Source organism: Prunus avium, chromosome 3, assembly GCF_965620075.1.
Source record: "Prunus avium chromosome 3, drPruAviu1.hap1.1, whole genome shotgun sequence".
Lineage (NCBI taxonomy): Eukaryota > Viridiplantae > Streptophyta > Magnoliopsida > Rosales > Rosaceae > Prunus > Prunus avium.
Window position 1 is genome coordinate 31799148 of NC_142286.1, and position 24953 is coordinate 31824100.

The 24953-nt window shown below is 38.2% G+C and overlaps 2 protein-coding genes and 1 non-coding gene across 3 annotated transcripts; 2 read left to right on the forward strand and 1 right to left on the reverse strand.

The window, feature by feature from the left end:
- Positions 1 to 2783: 2783 nt before the first annotated feature.
- LOC148295950 (small nucleolar RNA R71) lies at positions 2784 to 2890 on the forward strand. The gene has a single exon (XR_015834833.1). It is a non-coding gene; the product is annotated as a small nucleolar RNA R71 (small nucleolar RNA).
- A 10265-nt stretch (positions 2891 to 13155) lies between these two features.
- On the reverse strand, positions 13156 to 16251 carry LOC110751727 (triosephosphate isomerase, cytosolic-like). Its single transcript, XM_088249762.1, has 8 exons — positions 15957 to 16251; positions 15646 to 15872; positions 14762 to 14837; positions 14422 to 14545; positions 13964 to 14048; positions 13713 to 13845; positions 13500 to 13594; positions 13156 to 13407 (listed from the first exon to the last, which is right to left on the reverse strand). Exons 2-8 carry the CDS (start codon positions 15646 to 15648, stop codon positions 13384 to 13386), a joined length of 540 nt encoding a protein of 179 aa, XP_088105888.1. The 5' UTR covers positions 15649 to 15872; positions 15957 to 16251; the 3' UTR covers positions 13156 to 13383.
- Positions 16252 to 18948: 2697 nt separating this feature from the next.
- On the forward strand, positions 18949 to 22604 carry LOC110751729 (7-deoxyloganetin glucosyltransferase-like). The gene is made up of 3 exons (XM_021952235.2): positions 18949 to 19158; positions 21142 to 21511; positions 21610 to 22604. The coding sequence occupies exons 1-3, from the start codon at positions 19006 to 19008 to the stop codon at positions 22545 to 22547; spliced, it is 1461 nt and encodes a 486-aa protein (XP_021807927.2). The 5' UTR covers positions 18949 to 19005; the 3' UTR covers positions 22548 to 22604.
- The last annotated feature ends 2349 nt before the right edge of the window (positions 22605 to 24953 follow it).

The window sequence follows — 24953 nt, forward strand, 5'->3', positions numbered from 1 at the left end:
CTTCGATTCCCTTGCTTGAAATCACATGGCCTAGTACAATGCCTTGTCTCACCATGAAGTGACACTTCTCCCAATTCAAAATCAGATTTGTTTCTTGGCATCTTTTAAGCACTAGAGACAAGTGGTGAAGACAATTATCAAAAGAGGAACCAAAAACTGAAAAATCATCCATAAATACCTCAATGAATCGTTCCACCATATCTGAAAAGATTGACATCATGCATCTTTGGAAAGTTGCTGGGGCATTGCACAAACCGAATGGCATCCTTCTATAAGCAAACGTACCAAATGGGCATGTGAATGTGGTTTTCTCTTGGTCTTCCGGAGCAATGGGAATTTGATTATAACCTGAAAAACCATCAAGAAAACAATAGTAAGCATGGCCAGATAAACGTTCAAGCATTTGATCAATAAAAGGCAAGGGGAAATGATCTTTTCTAGTGGATGTGTTCAACTTCCTGTAATCAATGCAAACTCTCCAACCAGTGACAGTTCGTGTAGGAACTAGCTCATTCTTCTCATTCTTCACAACGGTGATTCCGGACTTCTTTGGAACAACTTGCACAGGGCTCACCCACTTAGAATCTGAAATTGGGTAGATGATTCCTACATCGAGTAGCTTTAAAACTTCAGCTCTAACCACCTCTTTCATGTTGGGATTTAGCCTCCTTTGGGCATCACGGGATGGTTTGCTGTCTTCTTCCATTAAAATCCGGTGCATGCACATGCTTGGACTAATTCCTTTGATGTCTGCTATGGTCCACCCAATGGCTGTTTTATGCTCTTTTAGAACTTTAATTAAGCTCTCTTCTTCATGTGAGGAGAGACCTGCAGCAATTATAACAGGGAGAGTTTCGTTAGCACCCAAATATGTATATTTAAGATTATTGGGAAGAGGTTTAAGTTCTAGCTTTGGTGGGATGACAATGGATGGCTCCAATTTCGTGGATGATGGTCCAAGAGGCTCGATTGGTGGCCTAAAGGATGGTGGGTATGGCGGAAACACTTCTAAGGCAGCCACCACTTCTTGGAACTCCGGTTCACAAAGATCTTCCTCTTCTTGTGTTAAGACAGCTTCTAGAGCATCATTAGACTTTCTCTGCAAAATTTTGGAAGAAACCTCATGATCCACAACATCAATTGAAAAGCAAGAATCAAGAGAGATAGAAGGTTGAGATAGAGCATTAAGCATTTTAAATTCAACAGTTTCACCCAAAACAGTCATGGAGAGGGTGCTATCTTTCACTTTGATGATTGTGTCTGCAGTGGCCATGAATGGCCTGCCTAGGAGAATGGGATCAACACGATCTCCATTTGGATTGTCTTCCATGTCCATCACTACAAAATCAGCAGGGAGAATTAGTGTATTAACTTGAACTAGAATATCTTCTACAATACCTTTTGGATATTTTATAGAATGATCAGCTAGTTCAAGTCGCATTGAAGTCTTCTTCATCCCTTCTAAGCCAAGCTCTTGATAAACTGAATATGGCAAAACATTGATGCTTGCTCCCAAGTCCAACATGGCTCTTCCAACCTTCTTGCCTCCAATGTTAATGGGAATGTCAAAGCTGCCAGGATCATCTAGTTTTGGTGGAAGCTTCCTTTGCAACACAGCACTTACATTCTGGTCGAGCTTTACTCCTTCATTTGGAGCGAAATTGAGCTTGTGAGTTTTCAAGTCCTTGATGAATTTTCCATATGCAGGAATCTGTTCAATAAGATCAAGCAAAGGCAAATTGATATTAACTTTACTCAAAATATCATAAATCTCTTTAAAAGCCTTATCTTGCTTTGCTTTCTTAAGACGGCCTGGAAATGGAATCTGTGGAACATATGGAGCGGGTGGCACGTATCTATCTTCTTGAAGATGTGGTGGCACAAATTTGTCATCCCTTTTATGCAATTGGAATTGATCGGATTTCTGAGAATCTGATTTGGCCTTAGGAGCAGATTGAGAAGTTTTGAGTTGTTCTCCTTCCGTGGCCATGGTCTCCTCGTCTTTATCTTCTACAATCACAACATCATTTGAAAGATTAGAATTATCATTATTATCAATGATCTTACCTGATCTGAGCACATGAATGGCCTTGGCTTCTGGGTTCTTTGGATTGATCTCAGTTTGGCTTGGCCATTTCCCAGGCACTCTTTGAGTTATTTCAGCAGCTATTTGGCCTAATTGGACTTCCAATTTGGAGATGGCAGCTTGTGTAGTTTGCTGAAAATTGGATTGGTTGATTGCCATCTGCTTCACTATATCTTCCAATGATGATGATGATTGTTGTGGCCTTTGGAATGAAGGGGGATTTGCTTGATTCTGGGTATTTCTCCATGAAAAGTTTGGATGATTCCTCCAACCTGGATTATAACTTTGAGAGTATGGATCATTTCTTGGACCTTGGTTGTAGGAATTTACCAACTTAGCTTGCTCTTGCACAAATTCTGGATATCCAGCCCCAAGTGGACAAGCTGTGGTAGAATGGTCATGAGATTCACAAATGCTACACACTTCCTTCGGAGGGCTTCTTGAGTTTAATGCAAGAAGAGCATCTAGCTTTTGTTCCAGTTTTGAAATCTGCATACTAGAAGCATCATTAGAACCACTAATAACACGTTTACCTCTTGTATCCGTATGTTGGGTCTCCATTGCTATCTCCTCAAAGAGTTCGTACGTTTCTTCTGGAGTTTTGGTTTTAAAAGAACCACCTGCAAAATTGGTGACTATATTATGACTAGAAGGGGTTAGTCCTTTATAAAACATACGCATTTGAAGCTTCAATGGAATCCCATGATGAGGACATTGGTTGAGCAGCCCATTGAATCTCTCCCATGCTTCACAAAACGATTCATCATCTTGCTGTGCAAATAACAAGATCTTATCCCTAAGCATGTCGGTCTTTTGCGTGGAGAAGTATTTTTCCAGGAACTTCTTTTGAATGGCAGACCATGTAGTGAGTGAACCAGGCTTCAAAGAATTCAACCAATACTTCGCCTTATCCTTTAAAGTGTATGGAAACACTCTCATTCGAAGTTGATCTTCTGTCACACCTGTCAAGGGAAAAGAACTCACAACATTAAAAATATCCTTTATATGGGTTAATGGATCTTCATTAGGTAAACCATAAAAGGAAGGCAGCATATTAAGATGAGAAGATTTAAGCTCATAATTTCGAGCTACAGTGGGCAGCAAAATTCTTGAAGGAGATGCTGGAATTGTTGGGATATCAAGTTCTCCCATGAACTCAATGGCAGCCATCATTTCTTCTTCTTCTTGGTCTGAAATTGCTTCCGAATTTGAAAGTGAAGAACCAGGCAGTTCAGTGTGGAGAGCAAGACTTGTAAATGTAGCAAGAGCTTGCTCTTTTGCAGTTGACAACTCCCTTTCTAGACGATTCTGAATTTCAGAGGTCACTCGTCTGGGTTGCAATGATGGTCCTGCGTTCAAAGATCTAGAACGTTGGAACGAAGACCTCACTTGTTCAAGTAATGGCTTTTTAGACATAAACTACCTGAAACAGAAAATTAGATTAATTAGAAACACTAAAAAGAATAGGGTAACCTTGGGCACATAACCAGGGAAGAACTTTCGTTCAGTCCCCGGCAACGGCGCCAAAATTTGTTGTTAATATTATGTTAACTCGCAATTGTACGGGGCAATTAGTAGTATAGCAAGACAAGTACGAGGTCGTACCCACGAAGACTGAGAAGTTAAAACTAGTTATGTACTTAGATTCCCAAATTCAAGAAAGTAGGAGGTTATGTCTAAAACAGAATTTAAAACAAGAGTGGTTGTGATTGTTGAACAAAAGAAGCAAAATGAAATTTCAAACAAAAACAAGTAAACAAATGTAACAAAGAGTGGTTTTAAGAGTTGGAAAACAGATTTTGAGACTAGGGCATTCGAATCACCATAACAATTCAATTCTGGGTTATAAAGATTCAAGTAACAAGTCTAATTCAGATTCAAAGATTGATTCTAGCTAAAGTATGATTAGGCCATGGTGTTTGGTCCTAACCTTGTGTTCCTAATTCCCTAATTTGATCATTTGTTGTCTAACCTAAAATTAAGCATTAGGAACCCATTAAGCATAGAAGAACATTTTAAACAACCAAGTATGTATCTAATCCCTGTTGTCGAATGTCCATACATACTCTTCCTATTCATAGTTCAATTCGAATTAAAGCATGGTGTATACTCTTAATTCAAACCAAGATAGTTAACAAACAAGTTCTAATGGTGATCAATCATTCAAACAAGCATGTTAACTTATAAGCATAATGAATAAGAACATGAATCATGAATCAAACTTGAAACTCCAAACTTATAAACCCAGAATATTCATGTTAGGTTACATCGAAGCCCTAGTTATGGATTTAGCTACTCATAATGGAAAAGAGACTTGAACAGAAATGAGAAAACATAATGAATGCAATAAGAGTAGAAAAACCCTTTTTCTGAAGTTCTTGTGGTGTCCAAGGCTTCTCCAAGTGCTTCTCCACTTCTAATGCTTCTCCAAGAGCTTCCCCACTTCTCGAAAGATGATGAAGGATATGGAGGTGATTTGGGATGAGTTTGAGTGAGTGGTGATGGCTAAGGAAGATGAAATTCGTAGGGAAATGGAAGAGAGGTTTGCTGGAGTTGTTTTGGTGATTGTTGGAGTGTTTGGGATTTTGAGAGTGTTTGAGGATGGTTGGAGTGAATTGTGGGGTTGTGAATCCTAGGATTTGTTGTGTCTTGAATGTGGAATGGATGTGGTATTTATAGGGAGAGGGGAGTGATAAATCTGAATTCAATATGGCTAATGCATACAACACTTGCATTATAAAAGATGAATTGGTTGATGCACTTCACTAATGCATACAACACTTGCATTATAAAATCTGAATTGGTTGATGCACTTCACCAATAGATCCCACCAGCAACCCTAGCTCATCTTCATGTCACCATGACCAAGCTTCCAACCAGAAATGATAGCTCATACCTAGCTCACCATGACCAAGCATCCAACCAGCACATGCTGAGGTCAGCATGACCAGCAACTTCAAGGGCTTACAACTTGGGCTTCTCTTAATCAAATTAGGACTTTAAGCACTCGAAATTGAAGTTCAGAATGTCTTCTTTCCAGCCATATGTTATTTGGGCCAATCCAAGGTCGGAGGAAGAAGTTAAGGCCGAAACAAATTGCTAACTCATTTTCCGCGCTGATAAGATCCATCCTGAGCATGGTTCTGTGTTTGCTAGGTAACGGACTCCAGATTTATCCAATGGAGCTGAAATTTGGATATGTTATAGTACACACCCATTGGAACAACTTTCATGAAGAATGCTGCCTCATCCGAGCTGTGTAGGTTGCTGAAACAAAGCTTGCAATATGACCTACGGAACTGGACTGGCAGGGGGCTGTAGCCAAAATGAGTTTGTCTTTTAAGCTCTTCATCCCTTTATCCAAATCAGGCTTTAACATACATGGATTACATCATTTCATATCCAAAGCCATCATTGTTACCTAAAGCTGAAAGATAAACACAAAAAGGATTAAAAGCACAAGTTTAACTCAAAAACATAACCAAATCATAAGCTAGAAGGGTACAAAATGATATACAATTATGAACCGATCAGGTATCTGTTATGGTTTTAAGATCTAATATTAATCATTGAAAGATACAAGATAATATTGAATTTGAAGAATACCAACAAGAACAGAGGAACAATTTTTTTATTTTTTTTATAGCAATGAAAATTGAGATGTTTGCATTCCATAAATCATTTTGTCAACTGAATTTTCTTTGCACAGATATTTTGTGTGTCGAAAATTTGACTATCTATCTACTAATGACTAACTTTTCCACAGGTAATTTCACATTCCCTTATACTAGTCGAAAGTTTGACTATCTATATCAACCAATGACTAACTTCTAGAAATACTTGAGCAACAAGTTCTACCACTATATAGTTATTTATGTTGCAGGTAAAGTGAAGATCCCAGTTTCACTTTGCTACTTCATCTCATTGCCTCAATTTGTCTGACGACTTCTTTTTTGACAACAAGTTGTTGGGGTCTTTTTCCGTCGGAATGCTCGTCCGGGCTTGTTGATTCTTGGACCGCCATAGAGTGGTGAATCAAGCCTTCTTTGCCCCTTTTTCTGAGTTAGCAAGAACTAGGCCCAAAGCATCCTGAGGGAGAAGCAAGTCCCAAGTGAGTACTCTGTTCTTCTTCCAGTGACTGCGTGTTTGGTGCTGATGTTTCCGGTAGCTTGACGAAGAGTTAAAAATGACTTGTTGATGTTTCTGGCAACCTGACGAAGAGTTGAAGATGACTTGTTGATGTTGATATGAGATTATATGAGCTTGGCGTGAGAGCTTGGAATGTGAGAGCTAAAGACCCACAAATTTAGCAAATGAGAATGCTTGTACTTGGCTTGGTGTTTGATATGCTTGAGTTTGGGTGTTGAGAATTTATTGTTTATGGCTATGGCTATGGGGATTTAAGAGTTTCAAGAGAATGAGGATGGGAGGAAAAGCTTGAGGTTTGAAGGCTATGGTGTTTATAACTTGGAAGGAAGGAAAAGCTTAGAGTTATGCTTGGTGAGGCTTTATAGAGAAGATGATGGATTTCAAGGAGAGGAGGTTATGGCTGGGGCGCTTGCAACAGCTAGGAAAGAGGTGTGATGATTGAAGAAAGGGGTTGATGGCTGCAGGGATGCTTGCCGCAGCCAAAGCAAGAAATTGTTGTGCTGCTCCAGCAGCTAAAGGAAGGGCCTGATGGCTGAAGAAAGGTTGGTCAATGGCTGCTGTGTTGCTTGCAGCAGCCGAATGAAGGGGGCTTGATGGCTCAAGAATGACTGTGATGGTTGCTGGTATACTTGTAGTAGCCGAAGAAATGTGAGTTCTCGTGGTTGCTGGGAGGCTTGTAGCAACCAAGAGATGTTGATTTTGCTTGGGCAATGCCTCCCAATTTATAGAAGGTAAAGGCTCTCTTTGGTTCCCAATAGGTAAAAGGAAGTGTTGGAGCTAGTCTATTTCCAACGGGTAAAAGGGAGCATTGTAACATTCTTATTTCCAATAGGTAAAGCTAGGCATTGGAAAATGACTATTTCCTATGGGTAAAAGGAAGTGTCGGAATTGGCTTATTTCCAATGGGTAATAGGGAATGCTGGAAAAGGCTTTTTTTTCAACGGGTAAAGCTAGGTATTTGGAAAATGACTATTTCCTTTGGGTAAGGGAAGTGCTTGAAAAATATCTCATTTGCACCCACATTGGAGAACTCTAAGTAATGGGCTTGGACTTTGGTGCTCCCAAGTAGCTAGCCCAAAGTCTCCATTAATCCAAGAGCTTCCATGGGCCTTGTGGACCTCCGTAACCTTACACACCACAATCCCTCGTGCAAGCCCCGTAAACCACATGACTTGGGTTCATGTGAGCTTGGTAGGCGATTAACATATGAAAAATGTATTATTGGCTTGGCATGGTATGCACACTATTTCTATATTTATTTAATAAATTAATTCCCAAAATACAGCTTGGATTAACGCATGACCAACATTATATGTCATATTGGGCTTTAAATGTCTTTGGGCTTCCCGTGACTTTTTTGGGCCTCAACACAAGTATCCTTCTTACCTTCATGTGCCTTTGCTACACACATTGAAACTTCCTTCCCATTTTTGAATCTATCCAAGAGGTTCAAATTGTAGCAGCCTTGCCACACCAACACATCGGCGCCTCTTCATCCATTCCAGGAATCGACTTGCTTCTTGATCTTCTTCGCAACAGGAGTTAGGACACACTCTGTGAGTAGTTTCCTTTGGAATTTATTTTTGGCCTGAAACTATCGACTTGATATTGGTTTAAAGGTGGTAACAAAGCCTTGGAGTGCATCCCAAGGTCTGACCGTGAAAATTTCTTTTTTCTTTTTCGGAAATGCCCTTCATGTGGCCCATTTGGATTGTGCTATCAGGAAATGTGGTAGGTCCCGCAGCTGCCACATCAACATTTAACTACTGACCAGACGGTCAATCTAATGGCCGATGTGAATTGGTGAGATTTTGAAATGTTTGGTATGTAATTGATGTTATTGAAACCTAGGGTCCCATTTCGATACAGACCCTCGATGGAGTGAAATGTCATTAGTCCTTTCCTTTTTGTCATATTCCATTTTGTCTGTTGCAACTCATTGTTTTCCTTTAAATTGTTTTTTTTTTTTTTAATGAAAACCTTTCAATTGTTTATTGGAGATTAAAGATACAAATATAAGCATTAGGTTCTGGTTTTTTCTTTGAACCTTTTTCTCTATAATTCTTTTTTTGATACAATCTTTCTTCTTCTCAGTCCATGTGATGATGGTATCAGAGCCCATCTCAACTTCTACAATTTCTCATATTTTTCTTTTAATTTATACTTTTGAAGCTCCGTTGTGCAATTTGGGGTCAAAGCCTTTTTCTAAATTTATGAAGTTTTCAATTTCTCTTAAATTCTTATGTGTTCTTTTCTGAATTTCCGGTTCTTTTAAGTTACCTTTGCTTCCTAGAGCTTGGTGTAGACGAAGAAAACCCAAGGGGGAGGGGGTAAAACAACAGAAGGGAGGAGGTGAGGGCAGGGGTTTGTGGGGTGGGTGATTGGTTTGGGAATGGAGGGTGGTGGTCATGGGGGAAAGGGAGGAGGAAGGTAGGAGATGGAAGGGGTTGACATTCGGTTTACTCTTTTTCTTCAATTTTTTAACTGAAAATGGGATGAAATGTTGAGAATTTAGACGGTAAATTGGCGGAAAAAAAAAAGATCGTATCCTCAAGTTTGTATAAAAAAAAAAAAAAAAAAAAAAAGGATAGGGGGTCAATCAAAAGTTAGGTGCAAGTTTAGGGAGCAAATCACTAGCATACCAAAAGATAAATGTTTTTATATGATAAATGTTATTGATATGTGGTCATGTTGGCCTCACAACAACCTCCCAAAACAAGGCACCACATGTCCCATAAAGGTAAATATAATAGATTGTTTATTATAAAGGTAAATTATAATTTCCTTTTGGACTAACGACATTTCACTCCATCGAGGTTTAGGGTATGTATCGAAATGGGCCCCGATGTTTCAATTGCCTCCCAGGATTCGAATATGTCCAAGAGGTTCGAATTGTAGCAGCCTTGCCACACCAACACATCGACACCTCTTCATCCATTACAAGAATAGATTTGCTTCTTGATCTTCTTCGCAACATGACTTAGGGCATGCTCTGTGAGCAGTTTCCTCCGGAATTTATGTTTTGGTCTGAAATGCCCTTTGTGTGGCCCATTGGACTTGGCTTTCAGGATATCTGGTGGGTCTTGCAACTGCTACATTAGCATTTAACATATGACCAGACGGTCAATCTAACGGCTGATGTGAATTCATCAGATTTTGAACTGATGGGTATGAAATTGATGAAATTGAAACCTCGGGGCCCATTTTGATATAGACCCTAAACCTTGATGGAGTGAAATGTTGTTAGTCCTTTCCTTTTTGCCATGTTCTATTTTGTGTGTTGCGACTCATTGTTTTCTTTTAAATTGGTTTTTTTTAATTATATATATATTTTTTTAATGAAAACCTTTCAATTGTTTATTGGAGATTAAAGATACAAATATAAGCATGTGGTTCTGATTTTTTCTTTGAAGATCACCGAGGTCAATTGTAATTGACTGAATCGGTATTTCTCTTGAAGACACTCCTTCAAGCTGAAACGGTTCCTGAACAACATTTGTATCTCGAAGCGTTTCTGCATCTTTTTTCATGCAAGATTCTAAACGTTGGTTAGCGACGTCGACGTCGTTGTCAGATGGGTCTAGTTCTGGTATAGCATACACGTTCCTCTGATCCATCTGCTGAACAACTTTCCACCCGCTCTCGGCTTTAGGGTCATCTATATAAACAATCTGTTTTGCCATGTTTTCCAAAATGTAAGGGTCGTCATCATACCAAGTTCTGTTCATGTTCACAGATAGTAACCCATGATCAATTTTAACACTTCCCTGTCTATTTGGGTTCGTATCAAACCATCGACACTTAAACATGATCACTTGGTATCGGTCTTTGTAAAGCAATTGCACGACAGTTGTGAGTTTGCCATAGAAATCAATGTCCCTACTTTCGCCTCCACCTGGAACATGGACACCGTTATTTTGCGTACACAACCTGTCATCTCGTGCCGTCCCCAAAAACTTGACGCCGTTAACATGGCAACCCGAGAACAATTCAGCCCGAATTGGGCCGAATGCCAAGTTATATAACTCTAAACTGTAAGTGGGGGGATTCTATGGTTTCAACTTGTTGGCACTAAAACTGAACAGATAGAGATGAGTGCAACTTACAAGTGGTGAGGACGATCTAGCAGATCGATTGAGTGATAGATGCAGATTCTTCCTGTCCTTGGATGTTGATCATGAATAGAAGGAAGCCAAGACTCGTAAGGTCTATGGAACCGGTGTGGAACTAGCCTAAGACCCTCCGATGCCAGAGTAAGTTTGTTTTCTAAGAGCTTTTGCTGTTGACAATATATTAGTATAAAAGTCAAGCTGAAAAGTCTTACCGCTGTATTGTAGTGAAGGGGCCTATTTATAGAGGGCATTTTGTATGCTCTTAGTGCTTAATTTTGATGTGGGACTCCCTTCCCTTTGCTTGGATTGGCTTGGGAATGCTTGGCCAGATATTGTACAAACACAACTTATTCACCTAATATTATACAAAAACATTCACGGGCAGTCCTTATCTAGTTATTGGAGAATCCGCTATTTTGCCGCTAGAGTTTGTGGATGAAACTAAGGAAAGAAGTCTAATAGCTGGGTGGTGCCCACAAGAGCAAGTCCTTAACCACCCATCAGTTGGAAGATTTTTAACGCACAGCGGTTGGAATTCAACAGTTGAGAGCATTACTGCAGGAGTTCCTATGCTTTGTTGGCCATTCTTCGCAGACCAGCAAATGCCCCATTGGCATGGAGATTAGTAATGGTGTGAAGAGGGATGAGGTAGAGAAGCTTGTCAAAGAGTTAATGGAGGATGAGAAGGGTAAGAAAATGAAAAATAAGGTCATGGAGTGGAAGAAACTTGCAGAAGAAGCTACTGGTCCACATGGTTCTTCATCCACAAACTTACACATTTCCATTGCCATTGTCTCAAATAATCGACTAGCTAGCAATTAATATATATGTACTACTATTTCCATAAGATTATTATTATCCTTCTTCGTATAAACCCTAGAAACACTGATGTCATAGTCACTCATTCTCCGGAAAAACCCCAAACGCATACATTGTGATCTTCTTTGAGATTACTGATTCAGCAATGACAACAAGAAGATAGAATGCTTGGAAAGGCGTGAGACAAAGTAGCCATGACTCGTTTTTCCCTTTGTTACTATCTTACTGATGAAGAAGAACCTTTAGAAATAGAAATGGAATTGTAAGGGTTTTTGCATTGAACAAGAAACAATTTGCTTTTCTTAAAGGTGACCCTATAAGCATTTTGAACCCAATAATTCAATTCTAAAATTAATGGACAATTCTTTGTTCCTGATTGTTATTATTTCTTATTAGACAAAACTCAGGAGAGTGAAACCCAATCCCACTCAAATCCGTTAGAAAGTTTCCAATTGTTTATTTCATTTCATACTACATACAAAGTTAACAGCAGCTTGAGTAAAAAAGATTTAAAAAGAAGAAGATACTTTTAATTAGATGCCCCATTTCAAACCATAGACACCCCTCTAACGGGAGCTTGATTAGAGACAAAACCACTCGAATTAAAGAGTTATTTCACCATAATGTCCTTTTTAGTCATTATACACAGCTCACAACACTTTTGCACAAAAATTTATCGAACACTCAAAAACCGATTATTGTACCAACATTACTTTTAATAAAAAGTTTACCAAATGTCAAACTACTTTCTTTCACAATTGATTTCTCTCACAGCAAATCTTACTATGATGATTATTTTCACATCACAACAATACCAAAATAGCCTTGTTTTAGGATCTTATTTCAATTCCTATTTGGTTTAGGATTCCTATTTTAATCCTATTTCCTACCCGTACTATAAACAAGACTTTTAGGAAGTCATGTTATTTGTCGCAAGAGAGTGTCTATAAGTGTGGTTACGAACCAAATTACAAGTGAGTGTGAGGAATTGCTAAAGATTCACTATAGAAGTACAAGGGAAAAATAATTTCAAGCACTCCGAAGTTTTCTTTCAAATAACTAGCCAGGTGATGTTGAGGGATTAAGCCCTCTTCAATTATACACCAAGCGAAGAAGAATCATTGCTAAATGAAGCAAGGAAATTACATAATATTACAAATGAAACTAAGCTCTAATGATCTAAATGTGCTCAAAAATCAAACCCGATCCAATGCATCTTCTTGATTTAATGAATATGGCACTTTTGCTTGAAAAAGGACTTGCACACCGCAGTTCAAACGGTGGCTTTTATTTTGTGTGGAAATTGAGTTTGATTCTTAGTGTGCCATCTGTTTAGCTTTCGAACTTGATTCAAAAGGGAACCCGATCTTTTTTATATGTTTTCTTAATACAAGTCTAAACTACAAAGGGGGAGGGAGTTTCTTACACATACACTACCAATGTGCCACGGAGATTCGAACTTGAGATCATTGGTCTACATGTTAAAACCCTTTTCGACTACTACAAAAAAGTTAATAGACAACGGTTTTTAGCCGTTGTAGAAAGTCTTGTAAAACCGTTGACTTTAGCAGTGTCGTCTTTTCTACGTATTTATGACAACGGTCAGGAACTGTTGCAATATGTCACTTTCAACAACGGCTTTCAAGAAAAACCGTTGTCAATTCTCATATATAAAACATGTATACAAGAGTGACCGTTGTAATATGACCCTTTCAACAACGGTTTTCAATGATAACCGTTGTAATATTACCCTTCCAACAACAGTTATTCTATAAAACCGTTGTAATTTGGCACATTCAACAACGGTTGTCAATGGTAACCGTTGTTGTTTATCACCTTCCACAACGGTTCTTACTTAAAACCGTTGTGGTTTATCACCTTCCACAACGGTTGTTATCTAAAACCACTGTTGAAAATAGCATTAGATAATGACGTTTTGGAAAACCCACAAAATTACCAAAATTCCAAAGGAATCATTCACTATGAAAATTGATGGAAATTCACACTAATAATTTATACCACAATATCAATTTACAATTAGAATTCAATGCATGTAAACTACAACAATTTTCACAATAAAAAAATTGTATTTATCTTGTTCCACAACTTCATCGCTCTACATAATGGTCACAAAACTTGCTCACTCATGCCTGACTTCATCCATCTGCTCGTGTGTTGACAAACCTGCTCCCAACAAGCCTTAAAGAATTGCAGGACTCAAGCTGCTTGAGAATAGATAGGCTGTAGCAGAATAAAAACAAAAGCACTCAGTTCAAACTTTAGCAAATAAAAACAAAAAACCATATCCAGAGAATCAGAAAGGCATGACTTACTTCCTGAGCCTGAGCTGGAGATGCAACTTTGCCAGTTCCAATGGCCCACACGGGCTCATAGGCCAATACAACATTGGTCCAATCTAAAACTATTGCTGCAGTAAAAAAACATCTTTTAAATAAGTACATAAAGAAATTGATCCAGTTACAGAACACTCAACAAACATTCTTTCACACTAACAGTAAGCAAGAACTTGGAATTTTAAAATGCACCTGCAATGGCCTTGGTTTGTGCAGCCACAACCTCCACGGTTGAGCCAGATTCTCGCTGCTCAAAAGTCTCACCAACACAAGCAATCACCTTCAAACCTTGAGCTAGTGCATAGGCAACCTTATCGGCAACAAACTGAAACAAAATGTGTGCATAATGAGAAACTAACTATTAAGCAATAGCTAATGATAAATTGATCGAGAGAGAGAGAGAGAGAGAGAGAGAGAGAGAGAGAGAGAGAGAGAGAGAGTACCTCATTGGATTCGCCTAAAATAGTTCTTCTCTCATAATGACCCAGAATGACCCAACGAACCTCCAGATTGACCAGCATTTCAGCACTGAATATCACAACAAATCAACTTAACAAGGGAAAAGTCCAGATTGACATAAAATGCACATTCGATGTATACACTTATTTAGCTCATTAAATCCTGTGATCCTGTCACAACCAATTTAAAACAAACCATCTTCGCAGACTTATGCTTTCGTTGTAGTTGCATTCTTTTTTTTTTATCAGATCAGAAGCCTCATATTCTGAGCTTTCATTTATCAGTAATATTGCTAAAGTATTAAGGGTTTGACCACAGTACCTAAATCATTAACTCTACAAAATATCAGTAATCATACTATTTTTTACTATGTATCAATTTAAAACTAGATGTCGACATCTTGACGCAATGAAACATACTTCTAAATCATAAACATACACACCTAACTTCACCAGTGAAGGCACCACCCTTCTTGACCCAGCAGTTTTGAGCCGCAACATGAAAGTCAGGCCACAACGAACTCTTCACCACTGGAAGAAACACATATGGTGGGCTCACCACAACCTCTAAAATAAGAACAACCCAAAAAACAAATTAACAGTTTGATAACTCATATAGATCACTACCAATTATAGAAGAAGTACAAATATGTCAATCTCATAAGTTCAGGAATATTGGCATAAATTTAGACTTGAAGGCAGAGTCTCATAAAGATAAACAAGAGCACTGAAGTAGAAAAAAATTTGCAAATCAAATCCAAATCAGAAGAAGAACAAACTCACCCACAACATCTTGTGATGGCACCTGTCCCTCATTGAGTATTTTCACAATCTTCTTCACCTCATCGAAGGTTCCATTCTACACGCAGATTCAGATTTAAGTAAATCAGCACTTCGTTCAATTAAACTTAAAGCACAAAATGGAAATGCCAAGCCAACAAAAATTGCAGACACAACCGTAGGATCATGGGAGAACACCTTTCCAAATGTATGTTACTCCTTTTTGGAGCCTTGATCACTTGAAGCTATTCCAATAACAGTAAGATCCTTAATGATTGCAAAACCTTGTCCCATTTTTTTAAAACCATGAATCTTACTTATTTTATGCAGTTTGACATTTAATGAACACAAATGGAATGTCTTGCTGTGAACTCCAAATAACTAAGCAATATAACTTGAATGCCTTCGTTGAAATAGATTCTTAAAAAAGGGAAACGCCAAGCCAACAAAAATTGAACTTAAAATGCATGTTCTAAGTAGTTAGCAGGAAGACCCAAAAACAACCGAAGTAATGTGAACTTTCGACTTTAGCAAGTAAGATGAAGAACATTGAAGGATTAAGAGCCGCAACAACTGCACATCTCATATAAAAAATTAGAAAATTAGAATAGATGAAAACCATTTGGTGAACCAAAAACAAAGGAAAACCCCTACATCTATTAGTTGGAGAAACAAAGGAAAACGCCAGAAAACAGAATCAAAATACTTTATAAATTACCATAAAGAACTTTTTTTTTTGGGCAGATACGATAAAGAACTTAAGTAGACCAAATACGTGATTTACACCAAGTCAACTTCAGCTAGCTGATAATTTCATTGAACCCAACAAAATTAATTCACAAATAAATCAAAAATCCCAAACCAAAATGAGAGAGAGAGATTCATACCATTCACATCAAACCCATCAAATCTAAATGCTTTCTTCATTGGTGTTTTGGAGAAACAACATATGTAATCAAAGAAATTCCATTAGGATCCAAAAATTAGAGATAGTAAACCCTAAACCCTTATCAGATCCATAACTTCTCTCTTTAAGTCTCCATTTCTCCTAAAAATTTATCATCTGTGTACAGCAACAGCCGTAGAGGGCAAGAGAGATGGAAAAGCTAAGCACCTGCAAAGGAAACAAAGAGAGATGGTTAACACCCAAATCACAGTGTCGAAATCAATTGAAACCCTAAATATTTGTTTTCTTTACCTTTGTTGATCGAGGGAGAGCGACCACAAGCCAACACCCAAATGGTTAGATTAAAACCCAAATCAGTAACCCTAAAATTAAAACCCAAATCTCTCTGAACTAGGAGGGAAGAGAGAGAAAGAGACGAGAGAGAGACGAGAGAGAGAGAGAGAGAGAGAGAGAGAGAGAGAGCGTGGAGAGAGGGAGACGCGAGAGACAGAGTCTCTCTGTCTATGGCCGTGGCAAAGGCAAGGAGACGAGGTGGGAAGAACAAGACTGTGGAGAGAGGGAGACGCCAGAGACGAGATAGAAGAGAGAATGACAACTATCGGGCCTTAAGAAAAAATATTGAGTCACTGTTCACTCCCTGTTTTTTTTTTTACAGCTTCAATTACAACGGTTGAAACAAAAACCGTTGTGGAAAGTTGTGAAATAAAATCTGAAAATCACATACCCTAAACCACAACGCTTAAAAACCCCCTTTAACAACAGTTATTACATAACCGTTGTGGAAGAAACAACTACAACGGTTTTGTAGCCAACCGTTGTGAATGAAGCGTTTTCTTTTTGAATAATTGTAGTAGTCAGGTGAATTTTTAGGAGAAATGGAGTCCGAGTTGTCCAAGTCCAAACTATAACTTAGGCTAAGTTGTCCAAGTCCAAACTATGTAAATCAAATATTAGCCCACCCGCTATGTAGAAATAAGGCCACCTCTGCAGAAATTCCAACTATTGGATTGATTGGAATCATTGGCGGAGCCAATTAAGGCCCACAAGGGTCACTTGACCCTTCTCAACATTTTGAAAATATTGTATTTATCTATGTTATCCAAGTTGTTTTATATCTATATTTACTATATTGACCCTTCTCACAAATGTAAATTGTCTACAATGAACATGAATAAGGTGCAAGAAAAACCATTGTAGGTGCTTGAAATTGCCACTTTGCTCAACTGGTGGATAGATTACCTTATTTCTATTTTCAACATTTAAGTAAATGTCTTTGTCCTTTTACTTTCATTTATTTTTATGTTACTCCATTTACTTAAGTTTACAATGTAAATAAGGAAGTACCCCCCATTTGGATTCAAATAAAAATACTAGAAAATCAAATTCCCACAAAATCAAAATATGAAAAATCGATTTTAGTGCAAAATACGATTTAGGCTAAAAATGATGGCTGATTAAGTCAATATATACTTCATACTAAAATCGAATAAAATCAAGTTTTCTTATTTGATGTGTAAGGAATAAAAGCCGCCAAAAATTATCTTGAGAAAATGATTATTCCGGAAAACCATTTTTCATACTTAGTCAATATTGCACCTCCGCTAAAAAATTTATAGGTCCGCCAGTGTCTTCATATGTCATTTATATGTATGTGTCATGGATTTTATTTGATTTTCTCATTCTATCTAAAATCAACTTTTAATACTCTTTCATTATTTTTAGGTTGCTAGAATTTGGGTTATACTTACTAAGATATTAAATTTGTGATATTGAAATTTAATCATTATAATAAATTTTTATATATATTTTCCTATAAAAACTAAGTTCATTGTAATTATAAAGCTATTTAAAGTTGACCCTCCTTGATAGAATTTCTGACTCCGCTAATGACTGGAATCCATGTTATGCAACTTTGGAGCCCGTTTGATTATGCATGTTTATAATAAAGATAAATAATTTTTATGTAATAAATGTTGTTGATATGTGGTCATGTTGGCCTATAAATAATCTGGATTTGAGCAAGTCATGCAACACGCACATACATTATATCACAAAACCTAAGATGGCTTCCCTGTAGTTTCCAATAACCCTCATGCAGTTTGTCTTCCTTTGCCAGCTCAAGGCAATCCTCAAATTAGCAAAACTCCTCCGCCATAGAGGCTTTCACATAACCTTTGTCAACAGAGTTCAACCACAAGCGCTTTCTTACATATCTTGGACCTAATTCCCTTGATGGCCTGCCTGATTTTCAATTCGAAAAGATTCCAGACGGCCTTCCAGAATCAGATGAAAAGGCCACCCAAGAGGTCACTTTGCTTTGTGAGTCGTTCAGAAATTTCTTGCTCTTGGCTCCGTTGCGTGAGCTCGTAAAACTCAATGAATGGGGCAGTGGCATGGAGATTGATAACAATGTCAAGAGAGATAAAGTGGAGATGCTTGTTAGAGAGTTGATGGAGGGAGAGAAGGGTAAGAACAATGGCGTCATGTTCAGTTAATGAAATTTAAAAAATTAAACCTTTTATGGCCACGGAAACATGGTCTAACACTAAATATAAAATAAAATAAGAAAACTAAACTTGCCATGGCCACAGACATAGTGGCTTGTGTATTTGAGGCCACATGTGTATAAAAATGGTGGCTTTAGATCATTAATAGCCACAATTTACCATGTAGTGGCTAGGAGAATTGTGGCTTATAATATGATTTTCTAGTAGTGTTTTGCTTGTATGTGCAATCCTTTTTTTTATGGGCTTGTTCAATATAGGTCCCAAAAATTGCTATTTCCTATACATATACCCATCATTCTATAAATCTATGTGTAAAATCCAATTTCAAACTTAAATGACCAGTAGGATATAAGAGGTCATAGTATTCCTATGTTTTTACATCGTTACCATCAGACTTCATATTTTATTTATAATTTATTCCAAGCATTTCATTAACTACCATAATTGTAATTAAAACTCCCTATTAATAGCATCAATCACCCCATTTTTTTCCCTCTAACATATCGCCCCCTAAAATTGCAAACCAAAAAAAAATATATATGTACATATGAAAAATATAAATATAAATATATACGTATAAAAATATAGGTATATTATTTACCAAGAAAAAAAAAAAAAAACTAGGTCAAAAAACTAGACACATTGAAAAGTAGCTCAGTTTTGCTGTATAAATAATCTGCAGTTGCAACCAATGACTAACTTGCTACTTCATCTCATTACCTCAATTTGTCTGACAGCTAGACTTCTTTTTTGGACACATTGAACAGTAGCTCAGTTTTGCTTTATAAATAATCTGCATTTGCAAGCACTGCAATTCACACACAAAAGCTCAGATGGATTCCACAGAAGTAGCTACCAAGCCACATGCTGTTTGCATTCCATTCCCTGCTCAAGGTCATATAAAGGCAACGCTTAAATTTGCAAAGCTCCTCCACCACAGAGGTTTTCATATAACCTTTGTTAACACAGAGTTCAATCACAAGCGTGTTGTTAATATTATGTTAACTCGCAATTGTACGGGGCAATTAGTAGTATAGCAAGACAAGTACGAGGTCGTACCCACGAAGACTGAGAAGTTAAAACTAGTTATGTACTTAGATTACCAAATTCAAGAAAGTAGGAGGTTATGTCTAAAACAGAATTTAAAACAAGAGTGGTTGTGATTGTTGAACAAAAGAAGCAAAATGAAATTGCAAACAAAAACAAGTAAACAAATGTAACAAAGAGTGGTTTTAAGAGTTGGAAAACAGATTTTGAGACTAGGGCATTCGAATCACCATAACAATTCAATTCTGGGTTATAAAGATTCAAGTAACAAGTCTAATTCAGATTCAAAGATTGATTCTAGCTAAAGTATGATTAGGCCATGGTGTTTGGTCCTAACCTTGTGTTCCTAATTCCCTAATTTGATCATTTGTTGTCTAACCTAAAATTAAGCATTAGGAACCCATTAAGCATAGAAGAACATTTTAAACAACCAAGTATGTATCTAATCCCTGTTGTCGAATGTCCATACATACTCTTCCTATTCATAGTTCAATTCGAATTAAAGCATGGTGTATACTCTTAATTCAAACCAAGATAGTTAACAAACAAGTTCTAATGGTGATCAATCATTCAAACAAGCATGTTAACTTATAAGCATAATGAATAAGAACATGAATCATGAATCAAACTTGAAACTCCAAACTTATAAACCCAGAATATTCATGTTAGGTTACATCGAAGCCCTAGTTATGGATTTAGCTACTCATAATGGAAAAGAGACTTGAACAGAAATGAGAAAACATAATGAATGCAATAAGAGTAGAAAAACCCTTTTTCTGAAGTTCTTGTGGTGTCCAAGGCTTCTCCAAGTGCTTCTCCACTTCTAATGCTTCTCCAAGAGCTTCCCCACTTCTAGAAAGATGTATGAAGGATATGGAGGTGATTTGGGATGAGTTTGAGTGAGTGGTGATGGCTAAGGAAGATGAAATTCGTAGGGAAATGGAAGAGAAGAAAGCTGGAGTTGTTTTGGTGATTGTTGGAGTGTTTGGGATTGTGAGAGTGTTTGAGGATGGTTGGAGTGAATTGTGGGGTTGTGAATCCCAGGATTTGTTGTGTCTTGAATGTGGAATGGATGTGGTATTTATAGGGAGAGGGGAGTGATAAATCTGAATTCAATATGGCTAATGCATACAACACTTGCATTATAAAAGATGAATTGGTTGATGCACTTCACTAATGCATACAACACTTGCATTATAAAATCTGAATTGGTTGATGCACTTCACCAATAAATCCCACCAGCAGCCCTAGCTCATCTTCATGTCACCATGACCAAGCTTCCAACTAGCTACAATAGCTCATGCCTAGCTCACCATGACCAAGCTTCCAACCAGCTCATCCTCATGTCAGAATGACCAGCAACTTCTTGGGCTTACGAATTGGGCTAGGCTGAATCAAATGAAGACTTTAAGATGTCCATTGTGAAGTTCAGAATGTGTATGATCCAACCACACAAGTATTGGCCCAATCCAAGCTCGGAGGAGGAAGTTAAGGCCGAAACAAATTGCTAACTCGTTTTGCTCGCTGACAAAAATCCATCCTGAGCATGGTTCAGTGTTTGCTAGGTTACGGACTCCAGAGTTATTCAATGGGGCTGCAATTTGGATATGTTATAGTACACACCCATTGGAACAACTTTCATGAAGAATGCGGCCTCATCCGAGCTGTGTAGGTTGCTGAAACAGATCTTGCAATGTGACCCACGAAACTGGACTGTAGGAAAAATGAGTTTGTCTTTAAGCTCTTCTTCCATTCATCCAAATTAGGCCTTAACATGCTTGAATTGCATGAATTATGCTCTCTTGCTCTATTGGCCTACAAAACACACAAATAGAGGCAAATAACTCAGAATTATAGGAAACTAAGCAAAAGAAGTAAGTAAATTGGGCATGTATATGTATGAAATTATGAGCTTAACAAAGCGCTTTCTTGAATCTCTAGGACCCAATTCCCTTGATGGCTTGCCTGATTTTCAATTCGAAGCCATCCCCGATAGCCTTCCGGATTCAGATGAAAATGCCACACAAGATGTCACCTTGCTTTGTGAATCCGTCAGAAAACAAAATTTCTTGGCTCCCTTTCTTGCTCTCCTTGCAAAACTCAACAATGATGCCATATCAACATCCAGCAATCCTCCTGTGACTTGCATAGTTTCAGATGGTGGCATGTCCACGTTCACAATCACAGCTGCTGAAGAAATCGGAGTCCCTATAGTGCTGTTCTACACTATAGCCGCCTGTAGCTTCATGGGATTTAAACAAATTCGCGCTGTGGTCGAAAAAGGACTTACTCAAAGGTGAAATATATAACTATTAACTGAAGCAATTGTTGTTTAACTTATGGTTTCTAAACATGCAAATGAAATGTTTCTTCAATTGAATTTCATTTGTCTATTGCAAATGAGAGCTGTTTCACAAATGGCTATCTGGACACCGTAATAGATTGGATCCCGGGAATGAGAGATATCCGTTTGAGGGATCTCCCGACCTTCTTGCAAACCACAAATCCGGATGACATCGTATTTAACTTCAGCATGGAAGTAACCGATAGAGCTCATGAAGCTTCAGCAGTTGTTCTTCATACTTTTGATGCCTTGGAGTCAGATGTTTTGGATGCTCTCTCATCTATGCTTCCCCATGTGTACACCGTTGGCCCTCTTCAGTTGCATCTCAATCAGATACCAGAGCACCCTTTGAAAATGGGATACAATCTATGGAAAGAAGAAACTGAATGCCTCGAGTGGCTAAACACCAAGGCACCAAACTCAGTTGTCTATGTGAATTTCGGCAGTATAGCAGTCATGACACCAGAACAGCTTGTGGAGTTTGGGTGGGGACTTGCAAATAGCAAGCTTCCGTTCTTTTGGGTAATTAGACCAGATCTTGTTATTGGAGAATCCGCTATTTTGCCACCTGAGTTCGTGGCTGAAACTAAGGAAAGAAGTCTAATAGCTGGGTGGTGCCCACAAGAGCAAGTCCTTAACCACCCATCAGTCGGAGGATTTTTAACACACAGCGGTTGGAATTCAACGGTTGAGAGCCTTACTGCAGGAGTTCCTATGCTCTGTTGGCCATTCTTCGCAGACCAGCAAATGGACTGTCGCTATACTTGCAATGAATGGGGCATTGGCATGGAGATAAGTAATGATGTGAAGAGGGATGAGGTAGAGAAGCTTATCAAAGAGTTAATGAAGGTAGAGAAGGGTAAGAAGATGAAAAATAAGGTCATGGAGTGGAAGAAACTTGCAAAAGAAGCTACCGGTCCTCATGGTTCTTCATCCACAAACTTAGAGAATTTAGTGAACCAAGTGTTATTAAGAAAAATCTGAAGATGTTACCATAAGAATATTGATGTTAATTATCATTTTCATTTAGCTCATATTTTATATTGATGTCTTCCAGTGACTGTTAAATCTAGAATGACGAAGAAGATAATATTTGTGATGAGTTCGATACTTAGTTGTGGCTAGCCTCATTGTTGTGTGCGTTTAGCCCGTTATAAAAGTGAAGTGTAAATATCCTACCGTTTATAAATAAGTAAATAAAAATAAAAAAGGGTACACCACATATAATTTGGCCCAAAAAGTTGAGTAGCTCCACACAACTGAACTGAGTGATATCAGAATGGGGGACCAATGCCCAACTATCAATTAAAAGTTGTGGTCCTTTGCTCTTTGAAGTTTAAGGGACCCTTTCGAAAGGGCAAGTCATAAAAAAAATTCATTTAATTTGGTGGGGCTAAATTTGATAATTATAAAGACATTTCTCCAAAGTCTCAATTTTCTTCAACTTGATATAATTACATGGGAAGTATGAACTTGATAATTTCTGGAGATAATTTGTCCCAAATCTTTTCCAACCTATAAATGCTTGGCTCATTGATTGAATGTTTGGTGGTACCGTTATGAATATGGTACCCAGATATTCATTGGCGAAAGTGCCAACATTTAAAGTTTGAGTATTACACAATTGAGTGATCGATATGGGAATATGAACAACGATGGCAAAGCATCTACAATAACTCTAAAATTTCTTCAATACAATAAGATAAGAGTTATGTTTTCGAAATTTCTGTCGGTGCAAGAGGGGAACTTGAACTAGGAACCTTTTAACCTTGTCAATTTTCATTATGATTATAGAAACTAATATAATTTGTAGCCGAGGTCATATGTGTTCGATTCCCTCCATAATACGACTTGTATATCTAGACAAAAGAGAGTATTTAAATAGCATTTGAGATAAGCTCAACAGCTACAAATGAAATCAGACTCAGTCAATAAGGCAATTGTCACGACCCGACTCGCCTAGCAAGATATTGTCCGCTTTGGGCCTCCCCCCTCACGGTTTTGTTCTTGGGCTCAACTTAATGTTATCTTACCCAAAAGGCCTCTTGCTAGGAAGAGAAGTGTCCACACATATAAAACACTTCACCTTTCCCTCCTCGAGCGATGTGGGACTACTCACCGCTCTTGTTTCCCCAAGACACGGGTCTTACAATATATATGCCCACACGCATCCTGACCCAAATTTAAAAGATTCGATAATTTAATTAATTTAATAAATTATTGAGTCACAATTTTGCCCCCGAGGGTAGGGATATTTCGGTTACTTTTTAATACGAAAAGAGTTTGGGGAAGTGACTGGCATTATTATGTAGATTGTATCGAGATGAGTCCGTAGACACATAGTGCGCTCAAATCGGAGTTGTAACGAAGAAGTTATGATCAAGAGAAGCTCAGTGACATAACCGTAATTTTTTCGAAAATGGTTTAATAAAATCTGACTTCTCTCTCTCTCTCTCTCTCTCTCTCTCTCTCGCGCGCGAGAACCAGACCCCTCCCCCTGAATTTTTGAAACAGCCGAACGGCTCTTGGAGCCGCCGCTGCCGCCACGGTCCACCACCAGAGCTAGGACCGGCCCCAAAACGACCGGCCAAACTCCGCCGTCCTACCCCACCCCTTCGCCGATGCCAACTGCTAGCGACACCGCTTGAAAATCAAGAAAACCGACTGGTTTTCGTGAGAAAACTTCTGGAGCTCGTTTAGACACCTCTGGCCACCATTTTCTTCGAACTTGGTATGTTTTCTCATCCTCTCATTCTTGCTGGTTGCGTAATTTAGGAGAAATTTCTGTGTTTTGAAACGATTTTAAGCGATGAAACTTTTGGCCCTCGATTTCGGCCACTTCCGGTGACTTTTTGGGTTAGGTCCAAGAACAAAAGTTGCTCTACACTATAGCTGCTAAAGAAATTGAAGCCCCTATAGTGCGTTCTACACTATAGTTGCCTGCAGCTTCATGGGAATTAAACAGTAATTCAATTAAGCAACTAATCCCCAGTTGAAGTACCTTTCAATTATTAGCATGTGATCTTTTGAAGACAAAGCATGACTGTTTCTTGAGAAGGACTTTCATAAAGCAAGAAGGAATATCACTATTTTGCTATCTTGGCTAATAAAGCTATGACACGTTGTAGGGGTCTTTTTCTTCCGGCAGCAGGTGGGCTTAGCTGATGAAATTGTCCCCTTTGTCTGAGTTCGAAAATTAAGCCCCAAATTGCTTCGAAAGGGCAGCAGGGCCTTAGGAAGTATTTTGGTTACCTTCACCAACCAAAACAACAACAACTTACAGATAATTTCTTCATGCTTACAGATAAAATCTTGGGCTTGGCATGAGAGGCATGTGGCATGGAAGCAAAATCAACATGAGTTTAGCACTGAGGGAAAATTAAGTGTTTC